Genomic DNA, 16814 nt, shown 5'->3' with positions numbered 1-16814 from the left:
TATAATTGTTTTACAGTTAGTCGTGCATAGCTAAAGAGAAGGACAACCACTAACAGTGAACGTAATCGCAATCAGGTGAGTTCTAGCCACATTTCCTTGGCGATAGAACAGGACCCATGTAAAACTCTCACATGTGTTTGGGTTAAGTTTTTACAACATATAAAATTTAGAAGACCAAATGTGTAATGTGGTTAAACTATGGGGGACCACTTGTGGACTTTTCTTTTTATATTGACTAAGGACATAGTTTGATCATTGATGACAAAATCTTCATTTAATTATCAAACAACTAACATATGCCATCATTGCTGGAAAAAAAAACGGGTGTCCCTAAACATATCTTTTTCCCCTTCATTTTTACTAAATGTATATTCTTCTTCAAGTTATGTATTAATATGATTTAAACTATTTTGTTTTTCTCTTACCATTTTGTTATCTTTTATTATTTTAAAAAGTTTTTTTTATTTTGTAGAGTTTTTCTTATCTTTTTTTTCATACTATAAAAAATTTGTTTTTTTAATGACACAAAAAAATTATTTATGTAAAAACATCGAAGGATTTTTTTTCTTTTTTTTAATGTGATGCACCAAATCGTTTCAAACCTAATAAAAAAATTGTTTATTAAACAACATCGATTATATTAACAAATTGGTTCGTTTCTGATGCGACAAGAATCTTATATGCCTGAATCTAACAAAATATACTCAAAACGATTTTTTATGTCGGACGGGAAACATATAATAAGATAAAAATATACAAATCTTGTTATCGTTTTTACAAAAGGTTATATCATTATTTCTTTAAATATATTTTATAATGATAATAAATATTATTATTATGATAAAGAATAATAAACAAAAAAAAAAGAGAGAATAAAAAAAAGCTTTACAAAAAATAATCAATATTACTATTATGATAAGCTTTACAAAAAATTTTATAATGATAATAAATATTATTATTATGATAAAGAATAATAAACATAAAAAAAGAGAATACAAAAAAGCTTTACAAAAACTAATCAATATTACTATTATGATAAGCTTTACAAAAAATATTAGATGGTAGTAATATGTCAAATAAAATTGTTAAATGAATTGAAAGTCTAGGGGAAGAGGTATGACAAGTACACGAGAGGGTACGTTTAGCCTAACCCAAAAAAAACATATGTCATATTTATAAGATCCGTTTTAATATTGTATGTTATAGCATTTACATCCTATCACTCATTTTCTATGAGAAAATTTTTATGATATAGGCAGTAGTTTAGGATGTTTGTGTATATGATAGAGAAAATACAGTAATTTTTCTGTATATTTAAAAATTTACTGTTCACACTTATAATTTATTGATATTTTTTAGAAACGGCTATGAGTGAATAAGAGAGAACATGTAATAACAAATGTATAAAAAAATATTATTTAATTAAATATGGAAAGAAAATATAATAATTTTTAATATAATTTTAGATTGAATATAGATTAAAATATATAAACCTCTTAATAGGGTAGTGGTCAAAGTTTGGCCACCTTGAGCAACTTAAATTTAATAATTATAGATCTGGCTACAGTGGTTTTATTCTATTAACAATAATCTATTATCGAAGAAATCAAATTTAAAGATTTACAAAATATTCAAACAATACTGTTATCTATTATCAATTTGTTAAAATAGTAAATATATCATCAAAATTAAATTAATTATTAAAAAAAGGTTAGCTAATACCTAAATATTCGATACACCTCTATCATAATCAGTTTCACCGATTACTTCTAAAGATCTATATTGGTCATTGTGCAAAATTGTAAATAATTTAATCAAAACAGAAAACGTGCGTTTATTTGTTTTAACTTTATTAGGGGTGACAATATTTGACACGACCTGAATATCACACCACCATATGAAGATTATTGTGTTTTAGGTTGTGATATCTAACTTTGTTTATAAATGGTTAGTGTTCGGTTGACTTGTTTAACATGTTTAAGTAAACAAGTTGACCCGCTAAAAAGTTTTTAATCTATTTAACCCACCAATCCAACTAACATTTTTCAACTTGATTACTATACGTCAGCCCGTTTAACATATATAGATTGTTGGGTTAAACAGATCTTGTTTGGGTTACACGATTTAAATTCGATTTGAACATTTCAAACCGAACATGTATTAATTAATCATCACTGAAAATTTTTACGGAATCCGAGAGCATATTCCATCAATTTTAGTTTTAATAATTTATAAACAAATGTTTAGTACGTGTGATGTGTTGACCTACTAGAGATGGGTGGACAGCAAACAGTAAAGAATTAAAGATTACTCAAAGTCCAATTAATCAATTGTACCATAATATTATATTACCATGTAAAGTTGATTTAATCCAATAATCAATAGGGTCCACATGATTGTTGTTAAACTTACTCTTTCTACTATGCATGAATTTCTAACACAAAGTGAAATTGACATGGGCTTTTATAATTAAAATGTAATTGCTTTATATACATTCCTAGCTTTAGTTGTAAAATGATAGTTTTGAATTCCTATATGCAAAAAAAGGTTATATAAAAGAAATCGGTTTAAGCAAATTCATACGTCTAACTAGATATTTGGGTTAGTTTCGTGTTTAAATTTGTGTCAAAATTTCGGGTAACAGCCCACAAACACAACCCATTTGTGTAAAAAATGACTAAAAGTGAAGGACTTTTCATTTTACTATCAAGGAATATAAATTGTTTCTTTTTGCTTAGTCTCATTTCAAAGAGTGCTAGCGGAATAGCGGGCCAGTTACAAAAAATAAAAATATATAAAGGTTCTTTAAACAAAAATTTGACGGTTTTGAGTAAGTTAATATAGTTCATGATTAGGTTACTATGACTTAATTATATTAATAGACAATAGTAGTCCTTTTTTTTAAAATTGTAGTAATATCATCAAAATTATATAATTTAAAACAAAAGATTAAAATCAATTGACATCAAAAGGCCATTCCTACTTTGGTGGGTTGGTTAGGGGAATATTTTTATTTTCAGAAGGCCACTGGTTCAAGCCCTATACATTGTAACTTTTTAGTTAAAAAAAATTACAACTAAAAGCATTAATTAATATCAAGTTAGATATTTTAAAAAAATTCTTTTAACACTTTTATCTGGTTAAATGTATTAATTAATCATCACTGAAAATTATTACGGAATTTGAGAGCATATGGCCATAAATGATTATGATTTCAAGATATTTAATCATTTTTAATAATTTATAAATAAATAATAAAGATTAATCCAATGATGACTTAGCATTAATCCATGAATATTCATGTTGTGGCCGGATTCCTATGTCTTAAACAATATACGGGTTCGTGTCATGTTTGTATTCATGCCCAGTTTGATCCACAAACTCACGAACACGACCCATTTAACACATCTTCTGTCATCCATTTTACAGGCATTTGTTACCAAATTTCAATCTATCTCAACCCGAAAGCTATCAAATGCATTAAAGATCCTCACAGCTGACAAAACCATGGTGGCTATGAGTGATTATAATGATTATCACAAAACTGTTAAACGCCATATACTCACTGGTGTCCTCGGACCAAATGCGCAGGTTTATATCACAAACTTGTGTACTTTCGCACACTTAAATACTTAATCGCTTTTCCTTTAATTATTCGTTTTGGATGCGCATATTTTCAGAAAAAACACCGCATCCATAGAGACATCATGATGGACAATATTTCAAACCGATTACATGAGTTCGTTAAAACATCTGCTGATCAACAAGAAGTAGATTTCAGGAAAATATTCCAGTCTGAACTCTTTGGATTAGCAATGAGACAAGTGAGTTCTCGTTGTCGCATATTTGTTATAATTTATTAATATGTAAAACATTTGTTGTTTCATCCAAACATTTCTAGGTTCTAGGAAAGGAGGTGGAGAGCATATATGTGCAGGATCTTAAACTCATCATGAGCCGAGACGAGATATTTCAGGTATTGGTGGTTGATCCAATGATGGGTGCGATCGACGTTGACTGGAGAGATTTCTTCCCGTATCTAAAGTGGATCCCGAATAAAAGATTTGAGAGCACGATCCATCAAATGTACATCAGGAGAGAAGCTGTGATGAAGGCGCTTATTAAACAACAGAAAGAGCGTATTGCCTCCGGGGAGGTAAACTGTGATTCTTAATTTCCTAGTAGTTAAGAATTAAGTTCGCGTTTAGAATAATACTAACTCGTCTTAATTTATTGAAAAACAGAAATTGAACAGCTACATTGATTACCTGCTATCGGAAGCACAAACGTTAACCGAGAAACAACTACTTATGTCCTTATGGGAGCCTATTATCGAATCATCGGACACCACGATGGTCACCACTGAATGGGCAATGTATGAACTTGCAAAGAACCCTGATATTCAGGTAAAAAACCAAATGTTATGAACTAAATTTTTTGGTTCATTTAGTCAAGTAAACAAACTTGAACACATGTCACCTTCGTTCATTTATGTTCGTAAATGATCGTTAGTTTGCGTTTGTTCAGTTACGTTTATTTATATATACATTTGAATTTATTGGACCAGTTATAACTTAGTCTAGTTTTATAAAAAAAGAACATCACCAATTACAATTTAGTTTACTTTATTAAACCTTTTAGGCCCAACAGGTTGTTCACTTATTTATGTTTGTTTATTTCCGTTCATCTATATGCAGTTTACTCCTTTCTGTATAATTGTTGGTGTTCATTTATGTTCGTGAATTGTTTGTTTAAACTATTAACGGACAAACATAAACGACCACGAACAAAAAAAACCGTTCGTTTAGTTGTTCGTGTTAGATCGTCTGTTTAGTTAAAGTTAAACGGTGCTGGTTCGGTTCATTTACATGTCTACATATAATATGCATTATTCCAAAATCTATCAAATTAACGAGTTCAAATGGTCTAAATATGTAATGCAGGATCGTTTGTACCGCGATATCCAAAGTGTTTGTGGGCCTGACACGATCACCGAAGAACATCTGACCCAACTGCCGTACATAACCGCTATTTTTCATGAAACCTTAAGAAGGCATAGTCCGGTCCCTATAATTCCATTACGATACGTGCATGAAGACACAGTTCTAGGAGGGTACCATGTCCCGGCTGGAACCGAGGTTGACTATTTTAAACAAGTCAAACATGATCTTTATATGTATTTTTTTTTATGATTGTTAACCAACTTCATATGTTAGATTTGCAGCTAGCAGTGAACATTTATGGATGTAACATGGAGAAGAATGTGTGGGAGAATCCTGAGAAGTGGGACCCGGAGAGATTTATGAAGGAAAACGGGCCGATTGATTTTCAGAAAACGATGGCGTTTGGAGGTGGAAAAAGGGTGTGTGCGGGTTCGCTTCAAGCAATGTTGACTGCTTGCATTGGAATAGGGAGAATGGTGCAAGAGTTTGAGTGGCGATTGAAAGATAAGGCCCAAGAAGAAGTTAATACTATTGGGCTTACGACGCAGATGCTTCGTCTGCTGCGGGTCTTAATAAAGCCCAGAAACTGATCATGGATGGGTGTCATGTGTGGCTAGGAGACCAATAAAGATCATTTAGAACTTATGTTTTTTTTTGGGTAGAACTTATGTTAGTTTCCCTATAAGTTTGATCAGTTTAATAACTCATTACTGTTTAGGTTAGCAGCTACACCATTTTGTGTGCACAAGGTGTAGATGAAAGCTGGTGCCCTCTTCCAAATGTCATTGTCATTTAATCAAAGAAAGAATTTAAGAAATCATACTTAGAGATCAAGGAATCAGTTGTGGCACTAGACTTGAAACGAAATGGGTTTTGCTAACTGTTCGAATCTTAATCGTACAATTTAGAAAAAGTACATCGCAATTGTTCTTGTTTCCCATCACTCGGTTATCATTTCTCAATAGATCGAATTTCTGCTAGAATTGTGTGTTTTTGTTTGTTTGTAGAACCGTATATAAAAATGTGTCATTATGTTCCAAGTGTTATGATCCAAAGCAAAAAATATCTTATTCACAAAAAAGAATACCGATTTTAAGATCCGCTTTAGTTCTTAAAAAGTTTAAGACAACCGTACTCTTCTTTACACATATGTATTGTTGTGATATGATTTTTATACAACTAAAAGATAATCGAATATGTAATTAACCGGCTGGTTTCTATTGATTAAGTGTAAGGTTACAATTGAGAATTCAGTAATAAAGACAGAAATGATTACAACCAAGAAGAACAGTTAAGAAAGGAGATGGAAAATCAGAGGAGTTACAGAGTAGGAGATGGGAGAAGAAACCTCACATAATTCATTCATATTCGTTATTCTTTTCTTCTACATTCATCCGCTTCGATATATTTTCAGATCTTTTACTTTGTTGGGCCGCCTTTACTGGGCTAATTTGGGCTCGGGTCCAGTTCATAACATGTATATACACAAATCCTACATTGGTTTATTAACTTAACTATTAAAGAGTGTTTCCTAGTTTTATTACCACGAGGCCAACTCAACCAACAAACTCTACCCGATAGCAAAATAGAGTAAAGAAAGCAATCAAATAGTGAACTTACTCAAACCCTTTTTTTTTCTTTTTAAAGGTTCAAAAACTCAATGATTGATTATTGATAAAAATTAATAATCCATAAATCAGGTGAATTATATATAGCCTTAGAATTAGATTCTTCTTTTATTGAAAGTGGTCTTTGATACTCAAGTAATGCAGATAAGCTGGTGGACCAGGAACTAGGGCTGTAATCGAACCCGAACGCGAACAAGGCCTTGTTCATGTTCGTTCGTTAAGAAAATATTGTGTTCACGAAAGGTTCACGGACACTTACCGAACGAGATTTTATGTTCGTGTTCGTTCATTAAGGAACTTAATGTGTTCACGAACGGTTCACGAACACAAACGAACACAAATAAAATCGGTAGAGGCTAGAGAATAAGATCGATGTATTCATCAATGTGAATATTGAAACCCGTAAACGAATCGAATGAACACGAACAAGGGCATATTCGTGGTCGTTCATTTAACTTTATAATTAATCGAACAAATATTTATGTTCATGTGCGTTTATTAAAAAATGGGCATTTGTGTTCGTTGATGTTCGTTTGTTTAAAATCTAAACAAACATAACTAAACAAAGATAAACGAACATAAATAAACATTTATGAACCAATGTGAATGAGCACAAACAAACATATAAACTTAAATGAAAACCCATAAACGAACACAAATTAACATATATAAAACATTTAAGCACATGACATATCCAGATAATATTTAATTATTTTCTATGAATACATAAACGAACATAAACGAACGTTCATGAACATAAATGAACGAAGGAACATGTGTTCATGTTCGTTCGTTTAATTAAACGGACACAAATTTTGTGTTCATTTCTTTCGTTTATTAAATAAACGAACATAAACGAACTTCCCGTCGAACGGTTCACGAACAGTTCACCGAACGTTCGGTTCGTTTACAAGCCTAGGACCAGCCGTTCGTAAATAATCCAAATTAACTATTAAAAAAATTCTCCTTCTATTCAATGTTGTAAAAGTAGGTCTACAAGGCCGAGTACTCTCCGAGTACTCTCTCCAAGGTATGTAGCCGAGGGGAGTTTCTTTAACTCCGCTAGTTACTAAAAATTGTTCAAAGATGGTCAACATCAGCCAGAAATACATCTAGTCGGTTAACTTGGACATATTTTGACTTAAAAACACAACATAATTCGTATTCCTATAATATTAAAGAACGAATCTCATTTTTTTAAATTAATGATTAACATTTTTTAGAATAATTTTGTATTTAAAAATGTATTTCTATTATTTATATTGATATTCGCTTATTTTGTTATAAATATTAGTAAACTTATGATATTTTAAATATATATATTACCCAAAAAATTAATTTTCTTTATATTTATCATGTCCGAGTACTCTCCGAGTACTCCCCGAATACTCTGAGTACTCCCTCCAAAGAAGTCGGCCGCCTAGCGACTTTTGCAACATTGCTTCTATTGAATTATAGCGAAGTCCAAATAAAATAAGAGATTAAAAATAAATAAAATTTTAAAAGAAGAATTCCGTCACAATTGTCATCCCACAAAACAGAAAGAAAGAACAGATCAAAAATAATAATTCGTAATAATCACAATTGTCATCCCCGAATGCGCACACAGACAAGTAAACTTTGTGGCGTCATCATCACGCGTACACGTAAGCAACACACCAGCTGTCCAAGGTTCTTCCCTTAACAACGTTACCAAAACACTCTTTAAAACCCTCACCCCGACCACTGCATCATCATCATCATCATCATCATCTTCCTAAAAAAATAAAATCATCAAATGGACCTTCAACAATCAATCACCAACCAAACCCACGTGTCCACCACACTCGCAACCCACCTCCTCACCACCAAGTCCAACATCGTCTTCTCCCCTCTTTCCATCCACGTCGTCGTAAGCTTGATCGCCGCTGGCTCCAAGGGCCAAACACTCGACCAGATCCTAGGTTTCCTCAAAACAAAGACCACCGATGACCTTAACTCGCTCTCGTCCCAGCTTGTGTCCTTGATCCTGGCTGATCGTAGTCCCAGTGGCGGACCAAAGCTGGCGTTTGCTAACGGAGTTTGGGTTGAGAAAACGCTTCCGCTTAAACCGGATTTTAAACGGGTGGTGGATGGTGTTTACAAAGCGGCCTGTGATCAAGTTGATTTCCAGACTAAGGTTAGTTGTAACCTTTTTTATATTGACGTTATTATGTTGGAACTTGGAATTGATTGATTGAGCAAATGATTGTGATCTGATTTGATTTACGGCTAGAGCTGTAGTTAATTGCACAGATAGTTTAATCAATCTTGACCCAGTAAGACTGGCTAATGGGTTGGGTGGGTTCGGGTCACGTGTCAGAACGGTTTGATTCACAAAAGGGTTATATGTTTGGGTCGGACCGGTTAGGGTCAAAAGGGGTTTTGGGTTAGAACAGGTTCTGGCAAGAACATGTTTTAGGTCAAAGCGGGTTGATTTTAAAAATGTTTTTTTTTTAATTCTAAAATTGCTGTATATTTCATCTTTATGATGTGGTAGGATCGGTTCAAGCAAAAAAGAGAGAAGCTGAGAAGAAATTTAGAGAGAGTAATTGGAATAAGTATTGTGCTTAAAGTTCAATCTAACCATACTACTGCGCGTGCTAAACTTTACATTACCGTTTGAAAAACGCTTTACTGATTCATAACTGGTTTTCTTTTAGTAAACAAACAAAAACAGCATAAATAGTTTCTAAATATAAAAGATAGTTTGGTGAAAATTTTGGATTTGTGGTTAATCCTAATCCGTTTTGGGTTTACATTATCTGTTGTGCTTGACCCGTTTTGTTTTACACTTCATGACCCTACCCTGTTTATGTGGCACCCTTGTAAATTGTCTAATTAATACTCAATTCTAAAAACTAAAGTATCTTGAATTCTTGATGATGAAGTTCATTTTAAAATTTTGTAACACCGATTATCGGTTATTAGAAAAGCACTTAACCGACCATCATATTCAGTTATTAAAAAATTGCTTAACTGATTATTTCGGTGATGATTTCGTCATTTTAAAATTTTTAACACTGATTTTTTCAGTTATGGTTCGGTTTATCGGTTTTTGCTCACACCTAGTGAGAACACATATACCTATTGTATTATTATATAATATAAAAAGAAAAGTTTGGCGACGTAAGAGTATTATCGGTTCATTTGGCATCGTGAGATTGGCTAAGTAATTTTTTTTAAATTTTAATAATTAAATGGTTATTCGTGTCGATTCACCGCCGTAATGCCCGAGACCAAAAACTTTCGAGTTTTACCAACTCACGTCGCAACGCATGGTATCGACAACGCTGGGGTTTTACCAACACCCGGGTTTAACCGACCTTTTTTGGTTTTAGTTTTAGTTTCAGTACCGTAAAGAATGTAAACAAAATTAACCGAACTTGCGTCGACTCGCCGTCGCAACGCCCATGACTGAAAATGTTATGGTTTTGCCGACTCACCGCCGCGAAACCTGGTACCTACAACACTTTGGTTTTACCAACACTTGGGTTTTAGTTTCGTTACTGTAACGAATGTAACCGAAAATGACCAAATTCGCGCCGACACACTGCCGCACGGCCGGGGCCGACGAAGCTCCTATTTTATAGCACCTGGGTTTTACCGATCCACCGCCGTCGTAACGAACATAACGAAAACCAACCAAATGTCGATTTTGTTTTTTTATGTTTCAATTCGGGTACCGTAACAAAGGTGTCGGAAACCAACTGAACTTGCGTAAACTCACCGCCTCAACTCCCGGGGTTAACAACGATCGGGTTTTACCAACACTCGAGTTATAGTTTTTTTGTTTTATTATTTGTTTTAGTTCCGGTACATTAACGCACGTAGCCGAAACCGACTGAATTTGCGTCGATTTATCAGATTATCGCTTAGGACTAACAACGCTTGAGTTTACCACCCTTGGGTTTTACTGGCCTGGTTGCGCCGGTAAAAATACTAGTTAACTATAAAATATATTGCAGTTATAGTTATACAAAGTGCTGACGCGGTTTCCTTCTCACAGTTATGTATTGAACACATTTTCTCTATAAGTCCTTGTTGATGGAATATTATTACTCTTTATTAAGTTTATGGAAGATATTTGGCTAACCAGCAATTTTGTAGCATATGGTCAAGTTGCATCAGTAGATTTAATTTTGTATAATGCATCCTGTTTTTTTTTTTTGTTAAAACTAACATATTATTCGTTGATTAATGCAGGCGGCTGAGGTAGCAAAAGAAGTGAATTCATGGGCCGAAAAGCAAACAAATGGTCTTATCAAAGAAGTTCTCCCTGCTGATGCAGTCAACAATTCCACCCGCCTTATCTTTGCAAATGCGGTCTACTTCAAGGGAGCATGGAGTGAGAAGTTTGACCAGTCAAAGACAAAAGAATCCGACTTCCATCTCCTCGATGGCAGCAAAGTTCAAGTTCCCTTCATGACCACCAAGAAAAAACAATTTGTGCGCGAATACGATGATTTCAAAGTACTTGGTCTTCCCTACTTACAAGGTCAAGATAACCGTCAGTTCACAATGTACTTTTACCTCCCGGATGCAAAAGACGGGCTTCAATCTTTAGTACAGAAAATTGGTTCATCAGTTGACTTTTTTGACCGTCACATTCCACACCAAAAGGTAGAAGTCGGCCAGTTTTTGTTACCAAAGTTTAAGATCTCGTTCGGGTTTGAAGCTTCTGATATGCTGAAGAAATTAGGGCTTGTATTGCCTTTCAACGGTGGAGATGGTTTGACTGAAATGGTTGACTCAGATGTTGGTAAAAGTCTTTATGTTTCGAGCATTCATCATAAGTCGTTTGTGGAGGTTAATGAAGAAGGTACGGAAGCTGCAGCCGCCTCTGCAGCCGTTGTGATGCTTCGATCGATAATGAGCAATGATAAGGTTGATTTTGTGGCGGATCATCCGTTTTTGTTTGTGATTAGGGAAGATATGACGGGTGTCGTGTTGTTTATGGGACATGTGATTGATCCTCGCGCTGGTTAAAAATGTTGTTGAAATGTTGGTCGCGTGTAATGTTTGTACTGTGGTTGTAAAAGAGGCTTTATTGTTTGTACTTTATGAGTGGTAATAAATAACTAGTGTCGTGAATACACTGTGTTGTTTCTTTTGAATGAGAAAAGTTTCCAGCTTAAGAAAATATACGTTGGTTTACATGTTTTATACATGTATAGAGAATCATTTGTATGGTTATTCCTGAATTTTTGTTTGATTATTATCATTCTAAAAATTCAACATGGTACTTAGGTTAGTTTTTGCTGTTACATAAAATTAGGGCTGTGTAAAGGTTCATAACCGCGAGAACCCAACTGGAATCGAAAATGACGGAAAAATAAGACCGAAACATGAACCTATTATATAGTATACCGGTTCGGTCGTTGATTTCTCAAATGGATTATGCAAACTTTGCAAATTGCAAAACAAGTTTATATAATTGTTTGTTTTCTTTCATGGTAAAATTAATTTAGATTACAACATGAACGTCCATTATATTTTTTTTATAAAAATCTAATTATTGAAGTTAAATAAATCATTAGCAGTGATAGATTAAAGGAAGATCATATCATTTAATATTAGATTACCTTGGAAGCTTAAATCAAAATTGATATTGGGCACAAAGAAAGAAGATTTGAATTAAAGAATGATTGAATGGATGCCGGTTAATAAGTTACCCTATAAAAATGGGGACTGGTAAATTCAGTTAAAACGTGTTTAATATCCCGGTTCTTCGGTTCTACGTCTAGAACCGTCGATTTTAATCGAAACCGAACTAGGAACCGTTTAATGCAAATTATGAGAACCGAGAATCGTAAGGTAACACACGTGAGCGATTCTGAGGCACCAGCTTGTTTCCGGTTCCTCGGTTCTGTCAATTCCAAACCGTTTTCTCTCACCCTATATAAAACTATCTTTTTATTTTGATAAGAATAGAGGTGTTCCTTGAAATCGTGCATAAATCCGTCTTTACATGCTTCGTTGTAGAAAAACTCTATTATTCAGACCACCCGAGAATAAAACGTCAACACCAGCAATTGCTGTGGAAAATCAAGCTCTTTTGGTTGACATGTATCTTGTTGGAATACCGTAATAATTAGGTTAATGTGGCTAGTTGTGTTTGATCCAAGTCGGGTCATACCCAATAACGAGTTAGACACACACCAATTATGTATTTGTTAAGATAAGATCTATGAGACAAATACAGAACACGATACATTCAGAAAATCGAGTTTCTGAATACTTACTTGAAAGTGTTAAATAAATTAATTGGTTAATTTATTTATTCAAATAATTATTATTGGAATGATTATTTAACTATGTGTTCTTTTATAAAATGGTTTATAAAAGATGGGGTGTTTATATATTTTATAAAGTATAAAATAAATTAAAAAAAATAAATAAATAAATATATATATTTTTGGGGCCGGTTTTGGGTGGGCCCCACACCCCAAAGTTTTGGTCAATATTTTGTCATGGATGTAGTGGAGGTTGAGTAATCTTCACTTGACCAAAATAAAACCTAACACATGACATGAAAAGATTTGATTGTTTTGAATGAGATTATATATATTCAAACAAGTAACAATTAAGTCTTTCAAGTAAGCAAACCAACTCTTTCTTTCTTTCTTGGTTTTGGTTTTCGGCCAAGATCATAAGGAAGAGGCTCGGGTCTCGATTATTCGTGTTCAAGCTCCCTAACAAAGTTCGGTGTGTGTTGGAGGCTCGGGGTATCTTCCGTTTGAGGATTTTCCCTTTGAAAGTCTAGCATCAATATCATCATCTTCTTCAACATCAACTACACTCTTAAAAGGTTAAGAATGTAAGTGTTTATAGCTTTGATAGTTTAGTTTTCCCGTATCATTTGATCCTTGCTTCGGGTTTCTAATAAATAGATTATTGGTAATCTTATAACATGAATAAATTAGGTTGTTCATGTACACATTTCCTATAAACTTGTAATATTTACATATATAAACACATGGATACATATGTTTAGTTTGTTTATATCACGCTTCCGCCTTAATTGTGACTAGTTAAATGGTTAACTAAGTTTAAAATATCCATAGAAACCCAACAAATGGCATCAAGAGCCGGGATACGGGAAACTAAGCTTCGGGTTTTCGGTTTTATATTTTTCCCCTTGAAAGATTTTATACAAAAAATTAACATGCATGATTTTTTGTATTTAATCTTGTTATAATTTTGGCTTTGTTCAAAAAAAAAAAATAAAATAAAAATATAAAACCGAGTAAATGGGCCGAAGCCCAATTCGGGTGATATTGGGCCGAAGCCCACTTGTTTTGGTTAATGGGCTAACCGAAAAAAAAAAGGAGGGGAGAAAGTAAAATGGGCCGAAGCCCATTTTGGTTAAATGGGCCGAAGCCCATGAGACCTTTCATTGGGCCGAAGCCCATGTGTTTTGGACATGTGAGCCGAAGCTCATAATCAAGTTATTGGGTCAAGCCCAAAATGGGTTGGGCTAGGCTCGATAAAGTCAAGGGGTTTTGAAACGGGATCCTAAAACATAACGGGTTATGTTTATTAATTATTAAAGCTAGACCGAGCCGTAGACCAAAATGGATGTTTATTTGTGGTTGATAATTGTAATTAATTATTCAAGTTTCGGTTTGTAATAATTAATTAGGGGCAGTTTTGTAATTATTTATTCATATGGGTATGTAATAAATAGATTATTTGTAATATCTTTATTTTATAGAAAAAATGTATTAGGACATTTGTTTTGTAAATTTAAAGAAGATTGCAAAATTGGAAGTTTGGGCCTTATTGGGCCGGGTATGGTGATAATGGGTCTCACAAGCCCATTAAGGGGATTCAAGCCCAAAAGGACCTAAGCCAACCTATTGAGCCCAAATGGAAGCTTATGGAAGCTAAGGCCCAAGTTCAAGCCCAATGGATCACAACGGGGTTGAAGAAGATGCTCGAAGCATTTGGATGCGGGATCAAGTGGGAGCTACAACATCCATGTGTCATGTGTCCCTTAGGATCGGACCTAAGACACACACTTGTTTCGGCTAACAAGTGTGGTCTAACTTAGTGGCTCGTGTCTAGTATAATTGTGTATGCTTGTTAATTGATTGTTTGATTATGTGGTTGCTAGATATTAGGATATCAACTTCGTCACATAGAATTAATTAACATAGCATAAAACGGGTTCTAATAATTATCGGTAATTACGTGACACATAGTTTAATAAAATGGATTTATTAACTAGCCGTCTCACGCCCATAATAAAATGGTTTTATTATAAATTAGAATTTTGAAAATGGTTTCAAAATATCATGTTACTAAATGCATGTTAGAACATGATTTAAAGTTTTACAACTAGAATTATTAAAACTAAAAATCCCTTTTAAAATTAAGGATAATAAGTCAAACATCATCCTTTGGTATAACGCTTAACATATTAGTAAGCTCTTAGTGGGAAAAAGGTCACCTAACCGCGTAGAGTAAATTAATATGTTGAGGTAATATTGGCATATAAATGGGAAAAAGGTCACCTAACCGTTTGTATGTTGATATTACAAGTTGATACAAGTAGGACGACTTAAATTAGAACCATGTGAAGAGGGTCACCCAAGCATGGGGTCTAATAGGTGTTGATGGGATAAACATGCCGACACGAAATATGATTTCGAACCGGTCCCATAAACTCTAGAAGTTGCAAAAGGGTTTGCAATTGTTATGAATAACTACCTTGATAAACCGACAATGGGAAAAAGGTCACCTAACCGGAGTCGGGTTCATCGTTGGATTCTAGATTTTAATTATTAATTATATTTGGTATATATATAAAAGGGTATTAATAATTAAAATAAGTAAAACACTAAAATGAACTTAATTAAAATTCTGCAGATGGCTGCACACGTCGACGACAACATAATCCCTAACGTCCAAAATGTATCTCTCCGATCTATTCTCGCTAAAGACCGTCTTAACCACAATAACTTTTCGGATTGGTTCCGAAATTTAAGGATTGTTCTAAAACAAGAAAAATTATATCATGTTTTGGAAACACCTATCCCCAACGAACCGGAAGAGGGAAGTGAGGTCGAATATATGAATTGGGTCCAACACACGGAAGATTCCATTCAAGTGTCATGCCTCATGTTGGCGACTATGGTTCCCGAAATCCAAAAGGATTTGGAAAACCATAATGCGTACGACATGATTACTCAACTTAAGGAAATGTTCCTTAAGCAATCAAGAGTTGAAAGGTTCGAAACGGTTCGAGCCTTGCATGCATGTAGAATGGATGATAATCAACCAGTTTCAACTTATGTACTTAAGATGAAAAGTTACATTGATCGCCTCGCCAAGCTTAATTGTCCCATCTCAAAAGAGTTAGCAACGGATTTGATCCTTAACTCCCTGTCGAAAAGGTTCGACACTTTCGTGTTAAATTATAACATGAATGGGTGGGACAAAAACATTGGAGAACTTCACTCAATGCTTAAAACAGCCGAGGCGAGCATGGGTAAAAGGGTTTTACCCGTGTTTGCGATCAATGAAGGTAAATCCAAGAATCGATCTCAACCCAATTCTAAGGCTAAGGTAGCAAAAAGAAAGGGTCCTCCTGTGCATCTTAAGGGTAAGGGCAAATCACCGGTTATGGCAAAGAAACAAAAGGTTGTGGAACCGAGGGGTCATAAGGATGATCCTTGTTTTGGTTGTGGGGAGACCGGACATTGGAAACGCAATTGCCCGGTCTACCTAAAAGAGCTAAGAGACAAGAGGAATGCGGGGCATGCCTCGGGTAATGTCTTTATGATTAATATTGAGCTAAATCTTATTTCTTCTAACACATGGGTATTGGATACCGGATGTGGAACTCATATTTGCAATTGGTTGCAGAGGTTCAAAAGGAATGAAGACTTAAAGAAGGGCGAAGTGAGTCTTTTCATGGGCAAGGGTGCACGTGGTCGCTAGAGGAGACTTCACTTTATCGCTTCCAAGTGGTTTGGAAGTTGTTTTGAGAAATGTTTTGTATGCTCCTAGTTTGACTAGGAACATTATTTCCGTGCACCTTCTTAGACAATGTAACTTTGACTTTAAATTTGTAAAATCAGAAATGCATGTATCATCTAATGGTATCTTTTATTTTAAAGCTGTACCAAACAACGGTATTTATGAATTGGTTCATAACAATACCTCAAATAGCTCATTATATCAAACTTCCACTAAAAGACTCAAAAAGGATTTGAGT

General features: G+C 34.1%; 2 protein-coding genes across 2 annotated transcripts; both read left to right on the top strand.

The window, feature by feature from the left end:
* The first annotated feature begins 3300 nt into the window (after positions 1–3300).
* Positions 3301–5548, top strand: LOC143577812 (ent-kaurene oxidase-like). Its single transcript, XM_077061540.1, has 6 exons — positions 3301–3591; positions 3681–3824; positions 3902–4156; positions 4245–4406; positions 4944–5138; positions 5225–5548. Exons 1-6 carry the CDS (start codon positions 3301–3303, stop codon positions 5531–5533), a joined length of 1356 nt encoding a protein of 451 aa, XP_076917655.1. The 3' UTR covers positions 5534–5548.
* A 2771-nt stretch (positions 5549–8319) lies between these two features.
* Positions 8320–11683, top strand: LOC143577808 (serpin-ZX-like). The gene is made up of 2 exons (XM_077061535.1): positions 8320–8729; positions 10796–11683. The coding sequence occupies exons 1-2, from the start codon at positions 8349–8351 to the stop codon at positions 11576–11578; spliced, it is 1164 nt and encodes a 387-aa protein (XP_076917650.1). The 5' UTR covers positions 8320–8348; the 3' UTR covers positions 11579–11683.
* Positions 11684–16814: the final 5131 nt, after the last annotated feature.

This window comes from Bidens hawaiensis, unplaced genomic scaffold (genome assembly GCF_021521415.1).
Source record: "Bidens hawaiensis isolate Kalapana, Puna unplaced genomic scaffold, B.hawaiensis_p1.1 tig00028814_1, whole genome shotgun sequence".
Lineage (NCBI taxonomy): Eukaryota > Viridiplantae > Streptophyta > Magnoliopsida > Asterales > Asteraceae > Bidens > Bidens hawaiensis.
This window is presented reverse-complemented; position numbering and strand designations above follow the sequence as displayed.

What these genes read in the sequence shown, in the direction of transcription:
- LOC143577812 (XM_077061540.1), top strand. Translation starts at nt 3,301, where the DNA reads ATGTTGTGGCCGGATTCCTATGTCTTAAACAATATACGGGTTCGTGTC. An exon ending in TCCTCGGACCAAATGCGCAG is followed by an intron (nt 3,592 to 3,680) that starts GTTTATATCACA and finishes GCATATTTTCAG; the next exon opens with AAAAAACACCGCATCCATAG. An exon ending in CAAAGAACCCTGATATTCAG is followed by an intron (nt 4,407 to 4,943) that starts GTAAAAAACCAA and finishes TATGTAATGCAG; the next exon opens with GATCGTTTGTACCGCGATAT.
- LOC143577808 (XM_077061535.1), top strand. Translation starts at nt 8,349, where the DNA reads ATGGACCTTCAACAATCAATCACCAACCAAACCCACGTGTCCACCACA. An exon ending in AAGTTGATTTCCAGACTAAG is followed by an intron (nt 8,730 to 10,795) that starts GTTAGTTGTAAC and finishes TGATTAATGCAG; the next exon opens with GCGGCTGAGGTAGCAAAAGA.